Here is a 22,709-nt window from a genome sequence, read left to right as displayed (position 1 = left end):
TCACCTAACCCCAACCCTACTGCTGGAGTACATACACATTTCTTCTTGTTGCCAAAACAGGTTATTTAACACATGGATTTAGGAAATTGACTTAACACCCACAGGGTTATTAGAATAATTTATCTTGGGAATAGGAGTGCTAGGATACGACAAGTCTTTAGCTGAAGGAATTGAATTATCAACATGCATAATGCTGAAATGCTCACAAAACACAAAGATAAGCAGCCAAGTTCTTTTTAAAAAATGAAAGATGTTCAGTATTTTTTGCTGCTTACTGTTAGTTTTTACACTAATCTTGAAGAAAATTCCTGGTGGGATTTGCAGCTTGCAAATGCTGTTCTCAGTTATGCTGTTAATATTTATAAAACATTCCAAGAGTGATCTTTGTGCCTGTGGATCCTTAATGAACAGACTGATAAGGAATGTGTAGCCTCATACTGAAGATCCCTGGGTAAAATAAGTCCTACCAGGAATGCTGGCATGAGACAAGGAGAAATGCCAGAACGCTAATTCTCTGGTGCAAAGCTGTTCATTCTGACACTTCTGCTAAGATGTGGCTGGGCACTGGATCCTGGGGATGGTAAGGGCACTTTTCACATTAAAAGTTCCTTTTATTCTACTGAAAGGTGGGTGTTGTGTTGAATTAAATGAAATATAAGAGCTTTCTTTGTTCCTGGCATAGTATATCCAGTCTGCGTAATTGTTTGTGGTTTATCAGGGTACGATGCGTCTTTCAGGGATTTCAGCTAACATTCCAGATGAGCAATGCTAAAAAGGATGGAGTAGGAAAGGAGTTGGGGATTTTTTGTAGGGAAAAGCTAATGATAAGCCTAACAGATAAAAGACTAACTATCCTGATTATATGTAAGATATGCTGGGCCAGTTTGTGGCTTGGCTATTACAAAAACAGAAGTGAGCTAGCCTTTGTCTCTGTCGCTGTTGAGAACCTCCTTGTATCTCAGGCTATCTATGAAGGGACTAAGTTGGCCTTGCTACCTTCTGAACCTTATAATTTGTTTGGAGACTAATATCTGCAATGCTTGAAACAGTTATTTGATCTCACAGCAGAGAAAAAGAAGCAACTTCTACTTGTGAAGTTTCAGTGATAGATTCTGAACCCAGGACTGTCTTTACCTTGCTATGATGGCACCTAAGTAGCTGCTGACTGAGTAAAAGTAACAGTCTTGCAAAGAAAAGTAATGAGGGAGGGCAAAATCAACTAGACATTAGAGGCAGTTAACACAAAGCACTTTTAGATGTAAAGAGCAACAGTGCTTGAGCATGCATGAGATTTCTATGGTTACCCAAATTCCTCCTATCTCCACAGCAAATGTCAGAGAAAGATACATGAGCAGTAGGCCTGGCCAAGGAGGTGACATTCAGGATGCCCTTTCCATCACGTGTCAAAGCAGCTGAACAGCTTCAGTTACAGAACAGGTGAGTGGAGTGGACAGGCTCTGATGGCAATGGAACAGAAAGGGAAAGGCAAAAGGAGTTGGAGAATGCCACGACAGAAGAAATGAGGACAGCAATATAAACTAAAACTGCCAGATACTTGATTGATTAGCTTGTTTCTTGGTCGATAGTACACCTGAGAGAGAAGGAGGGAGAGGCTACATTATGGAGACAGATTAGTTCAGAATTTCACAACTAGATTTTTGTTGCTATAAGCAGATGTTACAATAACATCCAATTTCTTTGCCTGCTCTCTTCATAAAACAAGACAGACTTCTGAACACTAAACCTATTCAAACTACACAAGGCATTCTCAAGTGCAGAAGGAGTTTGCAGTACTGATATCATGGGAAACATTTTCTATTGGCAATTCCCACACTGGAAAAAAAGAGGTTTCTCAACATTTGCTTTCGGTTTGGAGAATGACAGGGTAACATCGCTCACGGGAAGACAGGATATATTGGTGTCAATGCAAAATTAGCTTGCTTTAATATTAGCCTAACAAGCTAAATGTGCAATGACCACTTCCTCTGGTCACTGCCATGCCAGGCAGCTCAGGTCAGTCTCTTCAGCTCCCTGACAAACCCCTCCAGCCGGTCGTATATTGCGGAAGCAGGGTGCCTCGTAGCCTCTCCCAGCAGAGCCGCCCCGTGACCCCACACTGCTGTCTGGCTCACATCTTAGCTAAGCTTCGACTTTACCTCTTTGGGTTTCCATTTCAAAGCCTTCCCGTGTGCTGGGCTGTATCTCTCCCAGCAGCACCGCGCTGATGTTGGGGCCCGGGGAGTGCCGATGCTGTGGGAGGTGCAAGAGCACTGTCATGAGACCTGAGCTGCAAAGTGCGGGAGCTGGGCAATTTCCTCCTTGCCTGGAGTGCAATGGGGAGCTCACAGTGTGAACTGTTGAATTTTACTTTAGGGACAAAGAGCATCTGACAGGAAATGTTTTCAACCACTTGTGCTACTATTGCTGGAGCACTGCTTTTGAGCTCCAGAGATCCCCTGCCAGTCCTCTGCCGGCCATGTAGGACAGAAGCTCTAGCTGAGCCCATTAACCGCATCTATTTTAAACCGTTCTCCGAGAGGTCTTTCTTGATGGCCATTATGGACCAACAGGGACCTTTGCACCAGTAGTTATCAGATGACAGACAGCTTAGCTCTAAAAATAGTCCATCACTGCAAAGCAACCCCTGACCTCCACACAGAGCAGATAACCGCAAGTCAAGAAAAAGAAAACTTGTGTTTCTCACCAGTGTTCTACGTGTATCCTAATACTGTAAATATACGGGATCCTCAATAAAGCTGCACTGTAATTCAAGCACAAGACAGTATGTAGGGCTAGAATAATCTATCTAAAGATGGCTTTAGGACGAGCATAACCTCACAGAGAGGATTAGTTCAGACTGAAAGTTAGAGCAAGCTGACAGGATTCTAAAAAAAACTATGCAACAAACCATCCTATAATAGTGATGAGAGTTTAAAATCCTGAGGAATCTAATACTTTTCAAGTAAGGCAGAACATATACTTAAGGTATTTCTAATCTATGGTAAATATTTTTGTGATTTTGTTTTCCTCAAAATATATTTTACAAAGTCAAGATACTCTTTTCCTTATTCACATAATTAGCAGTCCAACCCACTGAAATGTGATTTGTTTCCTACTAGACAAACTTTCTACGTCTGCAGCCATAACATCCAAACAACACCACAGAGGAAAAAATCGCCTAGAAACCTTCAAAAATACAAAAGAGGCCCTTTTTGTCCCCAGTGTTAACTTGTGATGTGTTACAGTCCGCACTTCCTTTCCTCCTGAGTTCAACAGCCATAAACCATGCACTTTTCTGTCTCTTCTAACCTTCCCAGAAGTACTTTGTTTCTCTTCATTAAGTTTCCTTCTGACAGTTTGAGACACTTTCTCCAGTTTTCCTGAGCTACTTCTAGTCCTGATGCCATTTCGCCCTGCCAAAGTGCTTGGGTGCCCCTCTCCCACAAACTCTCAGGCCTTTCACAAAGCCTGCACTGGACCAACCATGTGAGGTAACCACATCAGGTGGTCAGGATCATGGTGCAGTTCAAATAGCAGCTCCTGTGACAGCTATAAGGTGCAGTTACCAAGTACGACACCGAGTATGTCTGCTTCAAAAGCCAGCAGAAATCCCAGGACAGGATGCCCAAGCATTTCTCACTGATCATCTTGTATTTTATCCCAGAGGTTCTTGGCCCTGGAGACCCAGGTCCCTGGCAGGCTCGTGCTGCTGGGACAGCCTCAGCAGCTGGGACAGCCTCAGCAGCTGGATCACAAAGGAAATGTCACATTCCAGCCACAGACTCCTCCTTGGGTGGGGATCCACAGAGCCAAGGCCATGAAGCACAGCTCACCTCAATAAGGCAAGTATCTGTCCCCGACCTTCCAAAGTCCTCTCTTCCTGCAGTCATGGATAGCTCGTTGCCATGTGCCAGGGCAGAAGCAGAGAGGAGGCTTCACCCCTGTCAGCAAGAGGGAGGAGAGGGTCTTAAGGCACTGCAACCCGAGGGCACTTCTGCACCTGTAGCCTCGGCTGCAGAGAAGCTCCCAGGCTGGACCATCCCCTTTGGGATATTGGGGGTGGCTGTTGCCCGGCCCCTTCCTCACCTGGGGCCCACGCATGCCGCCACGATGCAATCAGCATTAATTGCACGGGGAGCCTTCGAGCATGTCTTTATTAATACCAAGTGTGAAACAGGAAAATGCTATTGAAGCAAACCTGCCTCTTGTCCCACACCTTGTGTGCCAGGGGCACATCTAATGTGCTCCTACCTCAGGCAGGCATTCAGCTCTTGGGACTCCCACCACTTAGCCCACGAACCAGGTCCTCAGCGCTCACTGTCCTGCCTCAGCCATCTTCCCCTATCATGCCGCTCTACTCACTATGGGAGGTTGAGCCTGTTTCAAGTGTGTGCTGCTGACTGAACCTGCCTCTCACAGCAGCCCTGTCTCTGAGGGAGCTTGTCCTGCTGCCATACCCCAGAGGGAAAGGGGAACGTGATGTGTGACCGCTCTCGCCCCAACCCCAGGCTTCCTCTGCACGAGGGAACCTCAGGACAGGAGAGAGCAGCAAGGGAGATGAGGAGCAGGGCTTCTTCCCACTGGAGCCCCGCTCTGCTTCTGCGTTTGAACAGTGAAGGTCTAGGTGGGCTTTGCCTGGGCCCACAGGGCCATTGTCACATCCACTTCACGGGGCAGAATATTGGGGGGGGGGGGGGGGTGTCTCTTTTGAGACAGCATAAAGGTAGGCTATGGGGATGACTCCTCTACACCTCAGGCTGCAAAGGGCTTTCTTTGTCACCCTTGCTGGCCTAGAGCCTCGTCTGTGGAGGCTGGATCTCGCATGGCCATCCTGCGCTGAGTGAGGGTGGCCCAGCTCTCCTGGTACCTGCCTATGAAGCCTCAGCCAGGTCACAGCTGTCAAAAGAGCGGCTGTATCACTCTCCTCAGGCTGCTCTACCACGCGTGTGGTGGAGTTGGCATGGCCATTGATGCTGCGTGATGTCCTCCTGGAAATCACACGCTTTGAGCACCTCTGTGGTGCCTTTGTGGGCAGAGGGCCCAGCAAAAATAGGGCCCTGCATGATGACCTGTCAAGTGTCAGGGGCTGCTTCTGTCAGCTCAGGCTCTTTTCTTTCGGCACTGGTGACCTAACATCTCCAGGCCTTCCTTGGCCCATTCCACCTGCCTTTGTTCTGTTCCAGTGGGGAACACGGGGACTGGCAGACCCGCCGGGTGGGACTCTAACTCGTTTGGTGCAATTTGATCGTAATATGTGGGCCAGGAAGTTTCAGCAGCTGCAGCAGCACCATTTTTGAGTGAGACCTAGCTGCTGGTCTGTAGCAGAGCAGCCACCCGAGGAAGGGCCGCCCTGACGGCGCCATGCTGACACCCCGTGGCAATGGGTGCCCTGAGCCGCAGGCCCAGGCAGCTGCTGCCGGGCTGAGCTCCCTGCGACTGACAGGAGCCGGCTGGAGCCCTGCGGCCTGTGCCCGCTGCACCTGACCCCTGCTAATAACGCCATCGCTGTTCTGCCAAGGGTCCCTACGAGATCTTGCCTGTCCCTTGAGAGTCAAGTGGCGAGACACAAGCGGAGGATAAGGCTGATGGGGCCTGTGTCCTCTGAACTTGTGTCCGAGTGACGTGGCAAAAGGCACAGCCGCTGTGCCGGCCGATGGCTCTGGGCCTTGCTTCCCTCTGCCTGATGTCTGTGGTGACAGAACCAGGCAGCGACGCCGGCTGCACTGAGCTCTCTGAAGGGCTAAGGGGGTCAGGCTGCAGGCAGAGATGGGTCTCCATAGCCATCGTGAGATAGCCACCAGCCTGGCCAGGGGCTCTCTTGTAGCCCCGAGGCTCCAGTGGCCCTTGAGGTGTCCGTGCTGTACAGCCCTACTATCTGCCCTCAGTGAGGGCTGTGAAAGCGCAGCCTGAGCAAAGGCCGTGGCTTCTGCAGTGCTGCTGAACCCTAGCACAAGCCCTGCTTCTGTCTGCGTTCTCAGCCAGGCACGGACTCAAGGGGAGGCCGTTGTAAAATCAGGCGCTTTCAGAGCTGCAGCACACCCTGCCTTTTTCGTTCGCTGTTTTACAGGGGAAGTGATGCCCCACGTGCCCCAAGCTGAGCCCCAAATGGCCGCTGGAAGCACCTGGGTGGCTGCTGTGTTCCCCGGGGCACAGCACGTCCCAGGAGGGCACGGCGAGCACCCGGGTGCTGGTCTAGCACAGCCTCATTGCACCGACTGCAGAGGGGCCGCTTTGATTTATATTCTTACCGGGGAGAGCACAATCAGGCCTGCTTCTGATCTTTAGCATTGCAGCTGGGAAAGGAGCTGTGCTGGAGCAAGTCCCTCTGCGGTAAGAATAGTATCTGCCGTCTTAGGACACAACCCAGTTGTCCAGCTCCTACATGGCAGCACGTCGTGCTGAGATATAGAAGGCAACCTACCCGCTGAGGAATGTCTTCGAGTGCTATTAGTGGAAGCGTATCATCCACACCAACAGGCGTGACCCCGCACAGGAGCCTTGCAAGAGCGGGGCTATTTTGAGCTTTTGACACCGAGGATGAAGGGAGACAAATGACGGGCTGATCCTCTTGGCATGGGCCACCTCCACAGCTCTCTGTGGCCTTGTCTCCTCCTTGGGGCATGACCCTCGTGAAGGCTGGTGGGTGATTTGGTGGGACGTCAGAGCCCAGGAGGGAGCTGTGCATTTGCCGGGGGCGCAAGGCCAGGCCTCAGTCCCCTCAGCGCTGCCCAGACGTGCTTATGGCAAGTCCTGCCTGAGGGTGTGCACCTGTCCCCGAGCTTCGGGCACACGGCTGCCTGCTTTATTCGCAAGCACAGCCTCGAGAGCCAGAGCGATGCCAGGGGATGTGTAACTGCGCACAAGTGAAACACGCAGGAGGCTCGCAGAAGAAACAGTTGCCTTTGCAAACCACAGCCTAAAGAAGGCTATGGCAGGCTCGTCAGGCACAGTTATACCCGTGATGCGAGAGCTGCTTCTTCAGCGCCTTGCCTCTCCTTTCCCACCGATGCTCTGTGACGGTGGTTTTGTACAAATCATCAAAGAGACTATCCCCAGATGTCACACTCACCAGTGTGGCCAGGAGCCATCATCCTGCTTACTCTTCTTCATGCGCGCCGCCTTCTCTCTTCCTTAGGCCTGGCTTTGCTGGCTGCATTCCTTCATTCTGATGACACATCCTCAAGCTTCCATGCTGGAGGCATTGTGAGGCAAAGGATGGTGCAGGGCCTGTAAAACAGGGTTTCAGAGAGCCTCAGAGGCTTATGCATGTACAAGCCATTACAGCTAACAGGGATACTCGTGGATGTTGTGTGCCACCTAGACTTTACCCAGCCCCACCTGAAGCTTTGAAAACACCTGAAGGAAGTGGAGCCAGAGATTCTCAAGCCACCCAAGAGGAGCAGTCAGCTCCTAGGTGAGTTTGGGGAGGCAAGGTTCACTGCGAGAGACCCTGGCTGTGGTGGAACACTGTCCAGCAAGGAGAAATACTGCAGCGGGTGAGGAGGGATAAACAAGGATGGAGAGTCTGCTACGGAGCCATGGGGAAAAGTTGTGCAGTGTCATGAGAAGAGAGGACTAGTCTGGCATAACTGCAGGGTGTTGGGTGGCTTTCTTAAGGTCCTTGTGATTGAAAACTGAGGTCTGCTCCTACAGAACCCTCTCCCATTGCTCTCTTCAGACAGCACTGACAGAGGTTCTGCTTGGCAACGCTCGCCAGCGACACTGGAAGCAGGCTGGACATCCTTGTGAGAGCTCGTGTGCTGGTGAGGCTGCACTTGGGAGCCAGGTAAGGTGAGAGCCCTTTGGATATTGCTGTCACAGGCGTACAGCCATGGAGCTGTCAGTTGCAACTTCCCAGCAGCGTGAGCATCTATCGGGAGACAAAGCCTCTGGCACTGACTTCTGCGAGCTTAGACCAAGCAGACAGTGCCAGTCCTTACCATTTCCCATCACCCCAAGGAGCTCCCCTTGAAAACACTGTAAGCAAACCAAAGTGGAAAGCATTCAGGGGCTCCCTGCCTCAGGCTTGGGCACAATCCTTTCCTGCAGAGCCTGTGTCCCTTCAGCCCACAACACTAGCCCCACTCCCATCCCTGTGGACTTGTGAGATTCAATGCTCTGTGGAGGACCCACCTCTCCTTTTGAATACTAGCGCTTGTACGGTAGACAGAGGTGGAAAGCTGAGGGCTGTCACGAGCTTTCAACATCAATATACACCCTGGGCTCTGCTCCTGAGTTGTCTTCTTCTGGTTTCCTTTTAGTGCCAGCTGCACATCACTCCTCAGCTGCTTCTAATGTGGTTCTCATTCACTCCACATCGATCTGCATCAAGGGCTCCTGGAGCCTGGGCTCAGCTGGGGTGACTGACAGCAAACGCTTCACACCCGGGCAGAGCTGCAACAGTGGGAGCATTTGTGTAAGTTGAAATTGCTGAGAGGATTTCCAATTAATTTAGTAGCCCCCAGTTAGCGCTAACCTGTGCCTGATTCACTGCATACACAGCCCTGCAGTATTTGAGGTGTCTGAGAAAATCCTCCAAGGCTGTGTGGTCTCCCTGAAAATACGGGACAGATGTTACTCTTGGAAGCCAAGAGATGTTGTTTCTGTGACAAAAATCAGCTTAGGCAAACATCTGCGGGTTTATCTTTAACATACCTTGGCACTGGCCACGTGTCTTTCGTCCAAACTAGAGGCAAGGCTTAACGCATCAGAATAATCCAGCTGAGGCAGCTGGTAGAGCACATGAGACTTCACAGCTGCACGTGCCCACTGTGCCTCTGCTGTTCAGATCAGGGTCTGAATGAAGGAAAAAGCGTTTGACTATTCCCCACACACACCTTCTTCCCTCATGCCCTTCCCAAAAATATATTGTCTGTTCAGGCTGTAGGTAGGCCAAAAGTGACGTGTGAGGTGCAGGTGTGTGAGGAAGGAATGGAGGGGTGCACCCATCCGTTCTCTTCTTTTCTCTTGCCTGAGGCAACACCACGTGCAGGCTCCTGTGCGAGAGGTGACAAGGCTGACCTTTGAGGTGATGTGTTGAGGAGTGTTGGTGCCACGCGGTGTGTGAGAAATGGGCTCTAAGGGGCAGCCCTTCCAGCACGTGGCCGCAGGCAGGGCTCAGCATTTGTCCACTGCAGAGAAACTAGAAGCAGGTGGTGGCAGCAGCAGCTGAGGGAATCTAGGGTGAGAGAGATGGCACAAATTAGGGTGCTATCAATGTGTCATAACTGCATTTTCTGTGCCAAAAATCATCTCTGCCAAGGAACTGACAGTCCTTCACGGTGCGGTGCACTGTAACTACTGATAACTCACTCAGAGACTTGATGTTTAGGGTTTGTGACTGCCAGGATCACAAGCAAAAGCAGGGAAAGGAAAAAGAAAAGGGATCACCCTCCCTTGCCTCTCACATGGGAACTCAACTCTGCTGAAAAGACAATGGGAGAAGCATGAAGAGGATGTGAGGGCAGGAGCAGGGCAAGGAGCTGCCAGAGATGGAAGAGGGCACAGTAGGACTATCAGGGTCTCCCCAGGAATGGCCGGCCTCTAAGCTTGTGGGATCTCAATCCAGAGTTTGCATTAGCTTCTCTCTTCCCCCAGCCAGGAAAAATAAGAAAACTTGTGCGATGTGGTATCCCAAGCTTGGTCAGAAAAAAACCCAAAGAAGGCACTGTTCATAGCATGTGTGCAAGCAATCTACGGTCTTTATTCTCTAGACATTGAGGTGGGTACAAAGACTAATTACAGAAGAAAGAGACCAAGAGGTTCACATTTTGTGCAGCCCTCGGGTCACTTTGCTGACTCATGACATCCTCACTCCTCCTCTGCTATCTTCTTGCCATGAAACTCGCGGCTCTTTGCTCGGAGCTTGTTGACCTGTGACTCTGCAATGTCAGCCCGCTCCTCGGCTTCCTCCAGCTCGTGCTGGATCTTGCGGAACTTGGAGAGGTTGACATTGGACAGTTCCTCCTGTGTGGGGAGAGGGAGTTGGTGGTGAGGAGCCCAGGGCAGGGGTTTCACTCCACCTGCACCTCTCGGCCTTGCGGGGCTGCAGCTGTTCCCCAGGGGAGGGCACAGAACTCCTATCTCCCACCTACTACTGCTGGCCCAGAAGCCTCACACAGATCTCCTCATCCTTTCATGTTTAGACTGCCATCCTAACCAACTAACAACAGCTTTTGAATTGTTATTCCTGTTCTGCCCTCTGGAATGTGCAAAAGGAGATGGACAGCACAGCAGTTTCTGATTTTAGCTGTTGAGAAAAAGCTGTTTAGGCTGTAGTGTGTTATTCCTTATACTCAAAGGCTGGGGCTAAAGAAAGAGCAGCAGCACCAAGAAAGAACATGTATACTCCCTGAAGCTGAGTTTGTGTGCTATTATCTGCGAGGAATTATCTGGCCCTTCCTGCCACTCCCCACTTGGTGAGTACAGATTCTCCTTCTTTTCTCATGTCCACTATGACAGCACTGTTAGGTAATTCCACTTCTTCTTCTTTAGCTGTACAACACCCACCACAATCCACCCTCCTCTTCCAGCCACTGTGTGCAGTCATATATATCGTAAGTTTGTCTTATGAAAAACATTGCTTTGCAGAAGAAATTGAAACATTTCCAGTTCAGCAGATGAGCTAAGTATCTCGGTATCCTCTTGTGGCTCAATGTCCTGAGTCTGCACTTTCTGATATAAGGTGAAGAAGCTAGAAGAGATGAGTCAGTCAGAACCCGTAACATGCCTCTCTCACATATCATTCACTCAACATAGGACAGCAAAACCTGACTATACTGGTCTATGCAGGAAGGACCCTGTCTCAAAATATTATCAGCAGACAGGCTTGTTGTAAGCCGTGTCAGTCCATCTGTCCTCCTATATATATAAAAAAAAAAAAAATTGCAGGACATGCCTTGGTTTATTCCTATCAGAAGCAGGACCAAAAGAAAGAAATGTCAACCATACTATCAGGAGAGTTCCTAGAGTCATTACATTTCTCATGTATAACCACTGCCTACAAGCTACAAGATTTAGAAGAACTTTGTTGCAGGCACAAGAAACCATTTCCAGATGACTAACCAATCTTTCTCTCCACTTCGAGTCCATCATTCTTCATCAGTTTCTATACTTCCCAAAACATTCATATACATTTCCCATATTTATGTCCATCCTCAGAAAGTAATGCTTGTTACCACTACAAGCAACACTTACAGCTTCTTCAGCTTGTCTCTTGTAGGATTTCACCTTCATTTGCAGCTTGTCCACCAGATCCTGCAGCCTGAGAATATTCTTCCGGTCCTCCTCAGACTGGAGTGGTTGGAAAGCAGGAAAGAGCGTGAATCAGTTTTCCCACCATGTGAGTTAACAGTTCCCCTTGACAACCAAGTGCAAAAATATTTGCTTCCTGGGAGAGGGTGTATGAGGCCAAGGAGGCCCCCTCCTTACCTGGTAGGTCAGCTCCTTCACCCTCCTCTCGTACTTGCGCATGCCCTTCACGGCTTCAGCGCTGCGCTTCTGCTCAGCATCCACCTCCCCTTCCAGCTCCCGCACCTGCAACGAGAAGCCCATCTTTGGAGCTTCCCTGCTGGCTGCTAACGTGGCGTGCTCACTCATGCACAAAGAAAAGCCCCACGCACTCTGGCCTCCAGCTTCTGGATTTGCTTCTTGCCTCCCTTCAGAGCCAGCTGCTCGGCCTCATCCAGACGGTGCTGCAGGTCCTTCACCGTCTGGTCCAGGTTCTTCTTCATCCTCTCCAGGTGGGCGCTGGTGTCCTGCTCCTTCTTCAGCTCTTCTGCCATCATGGCTGCCTGATGAGAGCAAAGGGTCAAAGCCATTGTGGGGCTGGAGACCATGTGAGGGAAATTACTCCCACCATCGGCACTGAAGGGAGCCCCCAACTCACATCTGTGATGGCCTTCTTGGCCTTCTCTTCAGCATTGCGGGCTTCCTGGATCGTATCCTCCATTTCACTCTGGATTTGGGTAATGTCTGTCTCCAGCTTCTTCTTGGTGTTGATCAAGCTGGTGTTCTGTGCAAAGAGAGATGGTGAGATTTTTATCATAGAGCCTGCGATACCAAACCTACAGCCTGAGCCAAGTTCCCCCTCTTCAAGCTTGCAGTTCAGACACTGGAATACTTTCTAAAATGGTTCTCTAGAAAGTGTCAGTAGTGGGTTCAGGGGATGGGTTCTGAGCATGCCTTGCCTTGTGGACAGCAGTACAGAGATCATTCAATCATGCTAGTACTGCCTATCCTCTGGAATATAGTAGCCTTCCATGTATGTTCAGTACCAGCACAACTGCTATTGCACCATGCCCATACCTGGGTATGGAGGAGCTGCACTCGTTCGGTGGCATCCAGAAGCTCCTGCTCAGCCACCTTCCTTGACCGCTCCGTCTGCTCCAGGGCTGCCCGCAGCTCCTCAATTTCAGCCTGCAGCAGGTTTGCTCGGCGCTCCACCATGGCCACCTGCTCCTTCAGGTCCTCCTGCGTCCTCAGAGCATCGTCCAAGTGTAGCTGGGTATCCTGTAAAAAGGACAAGAGAAATGGCAAGGTGGCAGCGTGCGCTTGTGCACCAGAATTGTAAGGGACGTCATTTCTCTCCCTGTAGCTTTGCTGAACAGACCTTGAGCACGGCCTGCGTGTTTCTCAGGTTCTTTTGTGCCTCTGCAGCCACGCGGTTGGCATGGCTCAGCTGGATCTCCATTTCATTCAGGTCTCCCTCCATCTTCTTCTTCAGCCGCAGGGCCTCATTCCTGCTCCTGATCTCAGCGTCCAGGCTGCTCTGCAAGGACTCCACAATTCTGAGGTGGTTCCTTTTCATCTGGTCGATCTCTTCATCTTTCTCTGCTATCTTCCTGTCAATCTCAGACTTCACCTGGTTGAGCTCAAGCTGGAGGCGCAGGATTTTCCCCTCTTCATGTTCAAGGGCGGCCTGGACAAATCAGCAGGAATAATGATTTAATCTACTGCTTCCTTTCAAACCTATCTCTTATGCAGTACTTCCTGAAATCTAGGCTTCTTTCCTGCTGTCTCTGCAAATCACTACTCCCACACTTACAGTCTGGACACCTTTTGTTAACACCATGTGTACCTCAGCTTCCTCCAGCGAGGCCTGGAGTTCAGATTTCTCCTGCTCAATCTGCTTCTTGGCTTTCTCCAGCTCATGAATGGCCTTGCCTCCCTCTGCAATCTGCTCTGTGAGGTCACCAATCTCCTCTGTGGGAGCAAAGGCCAACGGCACGGTCAGGCACGGAGCAGAACGGGAAGGGCCCTGCCGCACCAAGGTGACGGGCATCTTTGCAGACACGCAGGCACAGACCCCTGTGGAGCGGTGGGTAGTGGTGGACAGTGGGAAAGCCCAGCCAGGAGCAGAGGGCCAGGGACTTACGCTGCAAGTTCTTGTTCTCACGCTTCAGCGTTTCCAGGTGGTCCAGGGACTCCTCGTAGGCATTCTTCATCTTAAACAGCTCCGTGCTGAGGGAGCGAGCCTCCTTCTGGGAGGCCTCCAGCTCAGCCTGCGTTTCCTCATACTTCTGCTTCCATTCTGCCAGGATCTGAAGGGAAACGGCACGTGAGCGTGGATGTGGCAATCGGGAGGGGACGCTCTGCCCAGGAACCCCAGGGCTGGAGCCCACAAGACCTTGTCAAAGTTCTTCTGCTTCTTATCCAGAGCTGCGCAGGCAGCATTTGATCGCTCCACGTCAATCATCAGGTCCTCCACTTCATTCTGCAGCCTCTGCTTTGTCTTCTCCAGGGAGGCACATTTGGCATTCACAGCTTCAACGTGTTCCTCTGCTTCCTGCAGGCGCTGGGCCAGCTTCTTCCTGGGAGGAGATAAGTACAGCTCCAGGTCAGAGACCAGAGGGCAGCCCATTTTGTACTTCGGTGAGAGGGCAGCTGGCCACTTCTGGGGGCTCTGAGCCCAGTGCCTTTCACAGTGTTTTTTCTGTTCCAAGACTGCATGCTGCCTACAGGTTCTGTCACTCTGTGTCCTAGCACCTAAGGAGTATTCAGCCTGGTTCCGCATTTCTAGCCCTAAGGGCTATGTTTGTCCTTCCAGTTTGCACTTTTTCCACAGCACGCTTTCCTGTCTCTCCCTCTGACCCCTCTACCACAAAGACAACAGATCCCTGCCTTTGTCCCACCCCTGTCGTAACCCACTCCCAGAGACTCCACTTTCCCTTGACAGCCTCAGTCTTCTCCAGCCGTTTGACATCCCGCTTCCCACGTACTTGGCCTCCTCCAGCTCCTCCGTGCGCTGAATAGCGTCCGTCTCGTATTTGGTTCTCCACTGGGCCACTTCGCTGTTGGCCTTGGACAGGGCGCGCTGCAGCTCCCCCTTGGCTTCCTGCTCCTCCTCGTATTGCTCCCGCAGCAGGTCACAGTCGTGGCGAGCAGACTGCAAGGCGTGGGCCAGCGCGTTCTTGGCCTGGATGGATATTGGGATTGGGACAATGAATTACCTGTGAGACAATAGAATGTTAACTTAGGAGAAGTTGTTGAGAATTTTTTGAATCTGACGTTTAAAGTCAGTCCAAGGTAAAAAGGTACATCTATCCTAGATTCTAAGATTTCTTATTGTTTCAATCATTCAGCAAAGGTGATGGGAAAACTCTAAATGACAAGTATGAAGCTGGTATTGATTGAATCTTTGTAAATATATACTAAAGTTGCAGGTTCAATTAGAGAAAAGCACATTAAGAAAAACAGGTTTTCAGATATATCTCAAGATTTTTTTCCATGCCATCATTTATCTGAGTCTTAAAGTTGTCCTTCCCTGTCTCAACATCTACTTTGGAGTTGATGTACTCCTCAGCTTTTCTTCCAACACCGTGAAGTCAGATGGCAAAATTGTCCATCAAGTTTGGAGACCTCTCAAATTAAAATGACATGGATAACACATTCTGATTTTATGTGAAAGTAGGAATCTGAATCCAAAGTTAAACCCCTTACAGGAAGTACCTTTACCTTTATTTCCTCCTCTAAATGTCTTTTTAGTTCCTCAATCTGTTGAGTAAATGCCTGCTTGCCTCTGGATAGCTGAGATATCAAAGCATCTTTTTCTTCCACCTGGCGTGAATATTCACCTGTGAAATTTTATACATAAACTTTTATTTTAGACTTTGTAGTATTTACAACTCTGTATACCAGCTTACAGACTATAGACCAAAATGAGTAAAACATCATTCTTTTTCATCATCGGTTACATGTTCTACCATTTGAGAAAAGCGTGAGGGTGTGTTACCTGCTTCTGTCTGCAGACGGGCTCTTTGAGTATTGAGGTCATTGATCATGCGCTGATGCTCCTCTTCTCTTGTCTTAATCTCACTTAATTGATCTTCCAGAGTGCGGCACATCTTCTCCAGGTTTGCCTATATAACAAATACATGCAAGGAAACAGGACTTTCACTAAATTCTAGACTGCTGTTCTCATCATGAAAAACAAGAAAAGAGTATGTGAGAGCAAAACATAATCAGAAGGCTCAAAATCATGTATCATAGAAAAGTAACCTGACAGGAACTCTGTACCTTGGCTTTGGAGACAGACTCCATGTTACTGGCCAAGTCGTCAATCTCCATCTTGAGCTCACTCTTCTCCTTCTCCAGCTTCTGCTTCACTCGCTGCAGGTTGTCGATCTGCTCCCCAAGCTCAGCGGTGCTGTCCGCGTGCTTCTTGCGCAGGGCCGCAGCCGTGGCTTCGTGCTGCAGCGTGGCCTCCTCCAGGTCGCGACGCATCTTCTGAAATTCTGCCTCACGCTTCTTGTTCATCTCAATCTGAGCGGCGGTAGCCCCTCCGGCTTCTTCCAGGCGCTCGCTGATCTCCTCTAGCTCCCTCGACAGGTCAGCCCGATGCTTCTCGGCTTTTGCCCGAGAGGTTCGCTCTGCCTCAATTTCCTCCTCCAGCTCCTCAATACGAGCCTGGGGAACATTAGGCACCCTTCGCACCCATGCCCTCCTCCTTCCCGACCTGAGACTGGCTGAGAGAGGGGAAGGGCCAGACACTTGCCTGCAGCTCCTTGATCTTCTTCTGTAACTGCATGCCCAGGAGCTGCTCATCCTCAATTTTGCTCTGGATCTGGCTGATTTCAAAGTCTTTCCTTTGGGCAAAGCAAACTGTGTTAGCGTCTGAGCAAAACACCCCCAAGCGCACCAGCCCCACAGTCTGGTGCCCCACAGCCACCCTTACTTCTTCAGTTTCTCATCCAGCTGCTGCTTGTCGTTCTCCAAATCCATGATGCTGTCATGGGCCAGCTTCAGGTCTCCTTCGAGTTTCCTCTTAGCTCTCTCAAGGTCCATGCGCAGTTTCTTCTCTTGCTCCAGGCACCCTTCCAGCTAAGAAGAACAAGGCCATCAGTGCGCTGCCAGCCAGGTATAACTCTAAACCTGTCCTGCTCTTGCTGTATGCCTGTGTGCTTACATCGTCCACTTGCTGCTCCAGCTTGGTCTTAGCTTTGGTCAGCGTATTGACTTTGTCCTCCTCTGCCTGCAGGTCATCCAGTGTCTGCTGATGGGCCTCTTGGAGGGCTTTCTTCTCTTTAGTCAGCTTGGCAATGGTCTCGTCCAGGGCTGCCATCTCCTCTGTGAGGTTTTTCACCTACAAACATGAAGTAAGTGTCAAAACTGCTTAGAAAACATGTTCACTGGTGCAGTGATGTTTTCACTTTCCAGTGTTTTGCCAGGTGTTTCGTTTATCCTTTCAATGCTCACACAAGGCCCAGATCAAAATTCTCCAAAGACAGCACGTCTTACAGTAGCAAGCTTGTACTCTGAGAGTCTTGTTCCATTTCCATGAAGCCCCATGTGTGTACCTTGTTTTCGGTGGCATGCTTTTCCTTCTCGACCTTGGCCAGTGTTAACTCCAGGTCATCAATATCTTTCTTGAGCTCAGAACATTCATCCTCCAGTTTTCTCTTCTTGGCTGTCAGCTCAGCATTTATTTCCTCCTCATCCTCAGCCCTTTCAGTCACCTCCTTTACTTTGGCTTCCAGCTGGATCTTGGTTTTGATGAGCTGGTCACACCTTTCCTCAGCATCAGCCAAAGCATCAGCTTCCTGGTGGGAAAATACGGGAATGGGTACTTAATGTTGAAGGAACAGATGTGCATCAGTAAGACTTTTGGGATTACTTTTTGTGAAAAGGTTACTGTTCAGTTGCAGTATGAATTATAAATTTAGAACAAGTCTTTAAATCAGTTTCTTTTTTCCTGACTTTTTTATCAATATATACAGTGTGTACCTCCACTACATTTCACCTGGCTTATTTCAGGTATGTCAGAGGGTTACTTGCATTTAATCGATGTTTTCCGTTTTGCCTTTAGAAAGTAACTGCATTTTATAATGTACCGTATTCAAATTTATGTACAAGGCCAGCTTTAGTGTCGTGGGATGTAATGGTCATCTGTATCTTCTGGGAGCAGGGCTCAGGTGAGATACACCATGAGAAATGGCACGAGGCTCCTCATTTTGACAACTGCATTAAGGCAGAGTTGTTGGTCAATGGAATCATTGTCCCTGCTCCACTAAATACATGACACTGTCTGTAATGAAGCTTTCTGTCATGAACTCATGTGGAGACATGTCCCTGCAGGCCTTTAAGACTAAAAAGTCTTTCTTTAGCTTAAACTGTACTTTGTAATAGTGCAACTGAGTGGGGAAAGTATGTGGCCTGAATTTTACCTTTAGTTACATGGTGTTCAACTTAAAATTATTTTTAAGGCAGTTCAGTGTGTAATTTGAGAGTTCTGTAGTATGCAAGAAGAGTTAGATCTTATTTAATCATTTCCCTCACGTGAAAAAAAAGTAAAGAAGTTACTCACAGCCTGCACTTGGAGCTGCAGATCGTTTTTTTCCTGCATCAGTTTCACCATTTTCTCCTCCAGCTCCTTCCTCTTTGCCTCAGACTTTGCAAGCTCTTCCTTGGTTTTCTCAAACTCTTCCTTCATGTTGGCCATCTCCTTCTCAGACTCTGCACTCTTCAGCAAGGGCTTGATCTTGAAGAACAGCTTCATCCAGGGCCAGTGCTTCACGTTCATGAATGCACGAACGTTGTACTGGATGCAGAAGATGGACTCCCTGAAGCACAATTAAAGCGCACATTGAATATCTTCAGTATGATGAGTGCCAACAGTTTCCCCCAGGGACAGGGGCTTTAAGTGAAGCTGGGGAATGTCTACCTCCTCTCCACCATTCTCTGGTACTCCACTCTCATCAGGAAGCCCCTGCACCTGGCCTGTGTGCGGGTGATGAGCTGTGCCAGCTTCTCATCCCTCATCTCCTCCAGGAGTCCCAGCAGCCCAGCTTTGAAGAAGACCTTGAGAAAGGGAATGTTGCAGCCCGTCACTGTCAGGCAGAGCAAAGCACAGACATGCCGTGAGTGAGTCAAGGAGGGCTTGTACCTTGGTGTGGCCAAATTTGTACTGGGTGTGATCCACATCGATTGACCCAAGCAGCTTCTCAGAAGCCTTCTTGCTGTCAATGAACTGTCCCTCTGGGATAGCGCTGGCATTAAGCACCTTGTATCTGTGGAAGGAGCAAGGGAAAGACAAGGCTGTTTTTCCCCAAGCAACACACACCAGCTACTGGGCCCCACCAGCTCACAGGTAGCTATTTTTGACAACAGAGTCCAGCCTGCATGAACCTACATGAATGAACCAACGTTGAGTTTAATGGTGCTGAGAGGTGCAGTGCTCTTACCTCTGCTTGAAGTCAGCGTAAAGGACTCTGCTGGGGAAACCTTTCCTACAAATTCTGATGCCTTCCAGCACGCCGTTGCATCGCAGCTGGTGAAGTACCAGTTCATGCTCCATGGCACCTAGAAATTCCGAGCACAAATGAATGCCAGAGTCTCCATTGCAGAGGGGAAGGGATGTATCAGAGGGAGTTCTCCTTCTGCTTGAGCGTCTTACCAGGTGTTTTTGTTTCATTTGGGATGATGCAACGGACAAAATGGGGGTGAGTGCTCCGTAGATTCGTCATCAGCTTGTTCAAGTTTTCCTAGAGGGATCAGTCAGTGAGTTTCCTATGTCCAATGCTTATCAAGCCCATGGCAATGACTTTACCACTTCTCAAAATTAGCTGGATTTCAGAACACTTAAGTAAAGCCACAGAAACCAAATATTTCTTCTATTTGAAGATGTTGAGTACCATTTTTTAAGACTGAAATACTACTATGTTACTATTGATCCAGCGGAAACTAATACACGATTTCATGCTTTCACACAAAGTAATTAATTTTTAGGTCTTTCATGTGTTGCCTTCTAAAGCCAATCTAGTTAAGTTTAAAAAAACTGGGCTTTTCTTCAAATAAGTATGTCATTGGAGAATGTTTAAAAGGAGACTTTTACTGAATTCCTCAACACATCAACCACACAGGAATGCAGACATGCTAAATTATATTTCCAGTCTGACTCAAATCATAAAAATATGAAGATCAAATAATATCCTCTACAAACAATGAATTAGATTTTTATGATCTTTGGACACTGAATGCTTATTATGAACACAACTTATTAACAAAATTGAAGTTGATCCTGGAAAACCTGATGTGCAATTTCCAAAGAATTTTACCACTGTTACAACAATGCAAAATAGCCCTTTCAAATTTAATATTAGCTCACCCCTTTTCTTCATATGACAAAGAGATAACGAATGCAGTACTGTACCCGGAAAAGAGCTGAGACAGTCTGGAAAGAAGAACCCTTCTTCTTGCCACCCTTTTTGCCACCACCACCCCCCTCTGCAAATGGAAGAAGAGAAAAAAAGCATTAAAAGATAGATATTGCATCTTAGAGACTGCAGAACACAAAACATCTTTAAATGTTCAGTGTTTACTACTTTAATTCTGTGTCAACCGTGTCCCACACTGAAAGTACAATTTTCACAGAGCTGACCTGCATCTGCTCCACCATAGTTGGCAAAGAGTAAGGCCAGCGTCTTCACAGAGGATTTCTGGTACAACCCAATGACAGTTTCATTCAGGGGGTCCTTGTTCTTCTCCAGCCAGCCGGAGATGTTATAGTCCACCGTGCCAGCATAGTGCACCAGGGAGAAGTGGGCCTCAGCCTTGCCTTTGGCAGGCTTGGGCTTCTGGAAGTTGCTGGACTTGCCCAGGTGCTGGTCGTAGAGCTTGTTCTTGAAAGAGGTGTCAGTTGCCTTGGGGAACATGCACTCCTCTTCCAGGATGGAGAAGATGCCCATGGGCTGGAAGACATTACAACAAACGAGAGAGAAACAGTTTAGAAAGAAGATATCCCTTGGCTCGAAAGTTGCTGGAGTCAGAAGAGAAAGCTGTTCCCATGCATTTCAACACAATAATTCAGAGAAAATTAACTAAAGCCCAACTTTTTTCCAGCGTTCCTGTTTCATTTGAACTTATGTAAATGCCTTTGCTGATGAAAAAATTACAAATATGACATTGCAAAACACTACCCCCCACATAAATCTTGATTACTTGCAGGTCCTTACAGAATATGACAGTCTTTTCTATAACTTCATCTTTCATGTGATCTGGAGATGAATACTGTCCCCAAAACTCCTGATATCTGAGTATGACCTCCAAAACCACTTCCCCCCATTGCCACTTTTACAGGGCATATACTTGAAAAAAACAGAATATTCTCAAATATTCTTAAGTACATCTCTTGGCAAATAGGGAAGATTCAACAAATAACAGACTTGAACAGGAAGGGTACCTTCTCAATGAGCTCAATGCAGGCAGCCAGGTCCATCCCAAAGTCAATGAATGTCCACTCAATTCCCTCCTTCTTGTACTCCTCCTGCTCCAGCACGAACATGTGGTGGTTGAAGAACTGTTGCAGCTTCTCGTTGGTGAAGTTGATACACAGCTGCTCAAAGCTATTGAACTGCCAGACACGAAAAGACATGCAATGTTGTCAAGGTTCAGCAATAATAGCAAAGTGTTTTCTTGTGCAATCCTAATTCATCATGGGTGATAGTTAAAATAAAAGGCCTCTTCCTATGTAGTTTTTCTATGCTATCTCTCTAGGATAGGCTTTGCATTTAGAAAAAATACAGTGTTTCAAAATCAGTGTAATTAGGAGATTAGGATTCTATAATTATTTTTCAGGATAAAATGGTGAATCCAAAAGTCCTGCAAATAAGAATAGAAAGATACTAACTTCTATTAAAAATGCGTCTTCAATTTACTCTTAATTGTCCTTGTATGAAAACACTAGGGAAACAGTGTTCCTTACATCAAAGATCTCAAAGCCAGCGATGTCCAGGACACCGATGAAGTACTGTCTGGGTTGTTTGGTATCCAGCTGTTGGTTGATACGAACAACCATCCACAAGAACATCTTCTCATAGACAGCCTTTGCCAGAGCACCCACTGAATTGTTCACCTAAAGCAAGGAGAAAGGTTTGGAGGTTACTATACTCAGCAGAGGAGAGTCAATGGGGACCATCAAAGCATGTCCCAGGCTACCACATTTGTCCTACCTGCTGCACAGTTTGACCCTTGGTCACATACTCATTCCCAACCTTGACTCGGGGGTAGCAGAGGGCCTTGAGAAGGTCAGCTGAGTTCAGACCCATCAGGTAGGCAGCCTTGTCAGCCACTAAACACCGAAAAAGAGAGACAAATATATATTTCTAAATGTTGGTCCTTGAGGGACTGTCTAAAATGTAACAGCAATGTTCGCTATCACACAAAAAAATTTGTATTGCACAAAAAAAAATTAGTGAAAGCTACAAAGTTAATTTCTCTGTTGTATTCAGAGTCTACACCACTTTCTGAACTTTGTTTCTACAAGTGTTCTTCAAAAGAACACATTCTTTTCACCTTTTCTCAGGCAGGACTATGGGAAGTCACCCATTCTTTCTAGTTGTATAGCAAGAGGATTCATCACTCAGAGAGCTCGGAGGCATGGATTGAACTTCCTACTGTAACAGTGACTAGTGAAACACGCATCTCACATCAGACTTCCCCCCGGTAGGTGAGGATTAATAGGAGCACAGCCACCCATCCTGTTAGGGCTGAACCATTTCCCTACTCCACAGTACAGCAGAAATTACAAGATGTGTTCCAACTAAAGTATAACTAATAATGTTACAGGAATTGACATCCATGCCTCCTGGCTTCCTGGCAGTGTACCCCAGGTCTCTTATTTAAGTCATCACAGAATAAAATTACAGGTATAATCAGAAGAGATACATGTCTCAACTGTCATCCCAACATTGAAAAAATACTTTTTTCAGTTTACACTTTTGTATATTTAAAGCCTGAAAACTGCCTAAGTCCTCCTTTTGGTGAGAAAGCCAATGTCTTTTGGAAAGTTTGCTGAATCTGCTGGTACCTTCTGTGCCATCGGGCTCTGCCTGCTCCTCTCTCTGTTTCTGCTTGAACTTCAAGTTCCCATAGTGCATGACAGCCCCTGTCAGCTTGTAAATGGCTGTCTTCTCATCAGCAGTGAAGCCCAGGATGTCAATGGCACTCTACAACAGCAACAGTAAAGTAGATGTATATGTACCAGGGCTCATATCAACCAAATGACCTGTTTTGTAAGTTACTTACATCTGTAGCCATCAGTTCCTCTTGGTCATCAATGCTTGGAACAGTGATTTCACCTTGACTCACGAAATGGAAATCGTAAGGGTTGGTGGTAATGAGGAGCATGTCTGAAAGCAATAAAAAAGGAAAAACAAGTTTACTTTAGCTTTCCAGATGACACAAGATGAAATAAGATATTGCTCAGTGGTCTT

General features: G+C 48.1%; 1 protein-coding gene and 1 long non-coding RNA gene across 2 annotated transcripts in view; both read right to left on the bottom strand.

The window, feature by feature from the left end:
• Positions 1 to 3,833: 3,833 nt before the first annotated feature.
• On the bottom strand, positions 3,834 to 8,384 carry LOC129737062 (uncharacterized). The gene is made up of 3 exons (XR_008734482.1): positions 8,134 to 8,384; positions 7,070 to 7,227; positions 3,834 to 3,941 (listed from the first exon to the last, which is right to left on the bottom strand). It is a non-coding gene; the product is annotated as an uncharacterized LOC129737062 (long non-coding RNA).
• Positions 8,385 to 9,690: 1,306 nt separating this feature from the next.
• Positions 9,691 to 22,709, bottom strand: part of LOC102051570 (myosin heavy chain, skeletal muscle, adult-like) — a 36,335-nt gene continuing 23,316 nt past the window's right edge. Inside the window, exons 14-43 of the mRNA XM_055723737.1 lie at positions 22,522 to 22,625; positions 22,304 to 22,442; positions 21,447 to 21,565; positions 21,200 to 21,349; positions 20,678 to 20,848; positions 19,877 to 20,186; positions 19,649 to 19,722; positions 18,893 to 18,980; positions 18,681 to 18,798; positions 18,383 to 18,506; positions 18,161 to 18,297; positions 17,804 to 18,059; positions 16,797 to 17,039; positions 16,406 to 16,582; positions 16,175 to 16,320; positions 15,995 to 16,085; positions 15,517 to 15,906; positions 15,233 to 15,359; positions 14,956 to 15,074; positions 14,220 to 14,416; positions 13,628 to 13,811; positions 13,376 to 13,541; positions 13,079 to 13,203; positions 12,611 to 12,919; positions 12,307 to 12,510; positions 11,888 to 12,013; positions 11,622 to 11,792; positions 11,431 to 11,535; positions 11,197 to 11,292; positions 9,691 to 9,966 (exon numbers count right to left, since the gene is read on the bottom strand). Coding sequence (XP_055579712.1) covers positions 9,811 to 9,966; positions 11,197 to 11,292; positions 11,431 to 11,535; positions 11,622 to 11,792; positions 11,888 to 12,013; positions 12,307 to 12,510; positions 12,611 to 12,919; positions 13,079 to 13,203; positions 13,376 to 13,541; positions 13,628 to 13,811; positions 14,220 to 14,416; positions 14,956 to 15,074; positions 15,233 to 15,359; positions 15,517 to 15,906; positions 15,995 to 16,085; positions 16,175 to 16,320; positions 16,406 to 16,582; positions 16,797 to 17,039; positions 17,804 to 18,059; positions 18,161 to 18,297; positions 18,383 to 18,506; positions 18,681 to 18,798; positions 18,893 to 18,980; positions 19,649 to 19,722; positions 19,877 to 20,186; positions 20,678 to 20,848; positions 21,200 to 21,349; positions 21,447 to 21,565; positions 22,304 to 22,442; positions 22,522 to 22,625 — 4,922 coding nt within the window. The 3' untranslated portion in view covers positions 9,691 to 9,810. The remainder of the gene's footprint in view (positions 9,967 to 11,196; positions 11,293 to 11,430; positions 11,536 to 11,621; positions 11,793 to 11,887; positions 12,014 to 12,306; positions 12,511 to 12,610; positions 12,920 to 13,078; positions 13,204 to 13,375; positions 13,542 to 13,627; positions 13,812 to 14,219; positions 14,417 to 14,955; positions 15,075 to 15,232; positions 15,360 to 15,516; positions 15,907 to 15,994; positions 16,086 to 16,174; positions 16,321 to 16,405; positions 16,583 to 16,796; positions 17,040 to 17,803; positions 18,060 to 18,160; positions 18,298 to 18,382; positions 18,507 to 18,680; positions 18,799 to 18,892; positions 18,981 to 19,648; positions 19,723 to 19,876; positions 20,187 to 20,677; positions 20,849 to 21,199; positions 21,350 to 21,446; positions 21,566 to 22,303; positions 22,443 to 22,521; positions 22,626 to 22,709) is intronic.

This window comes from Falco cherrug, chromosome 1 (genome assembly GCF_023634085.1).
Source record: "Falco cherrug isolate bFalChe1 chromosome 1, bFalChe1.pri, whole genome shotgun sequence".
Taxonomy (NCBI): Eukaryota; Metazoa; Chordata; class Aves; order Falconiformes; family Falconidae; genus Falco; species Falco cherrug.
This window is presented reverse-complemented; position numbering and strand designations above follow the sequence as displayed.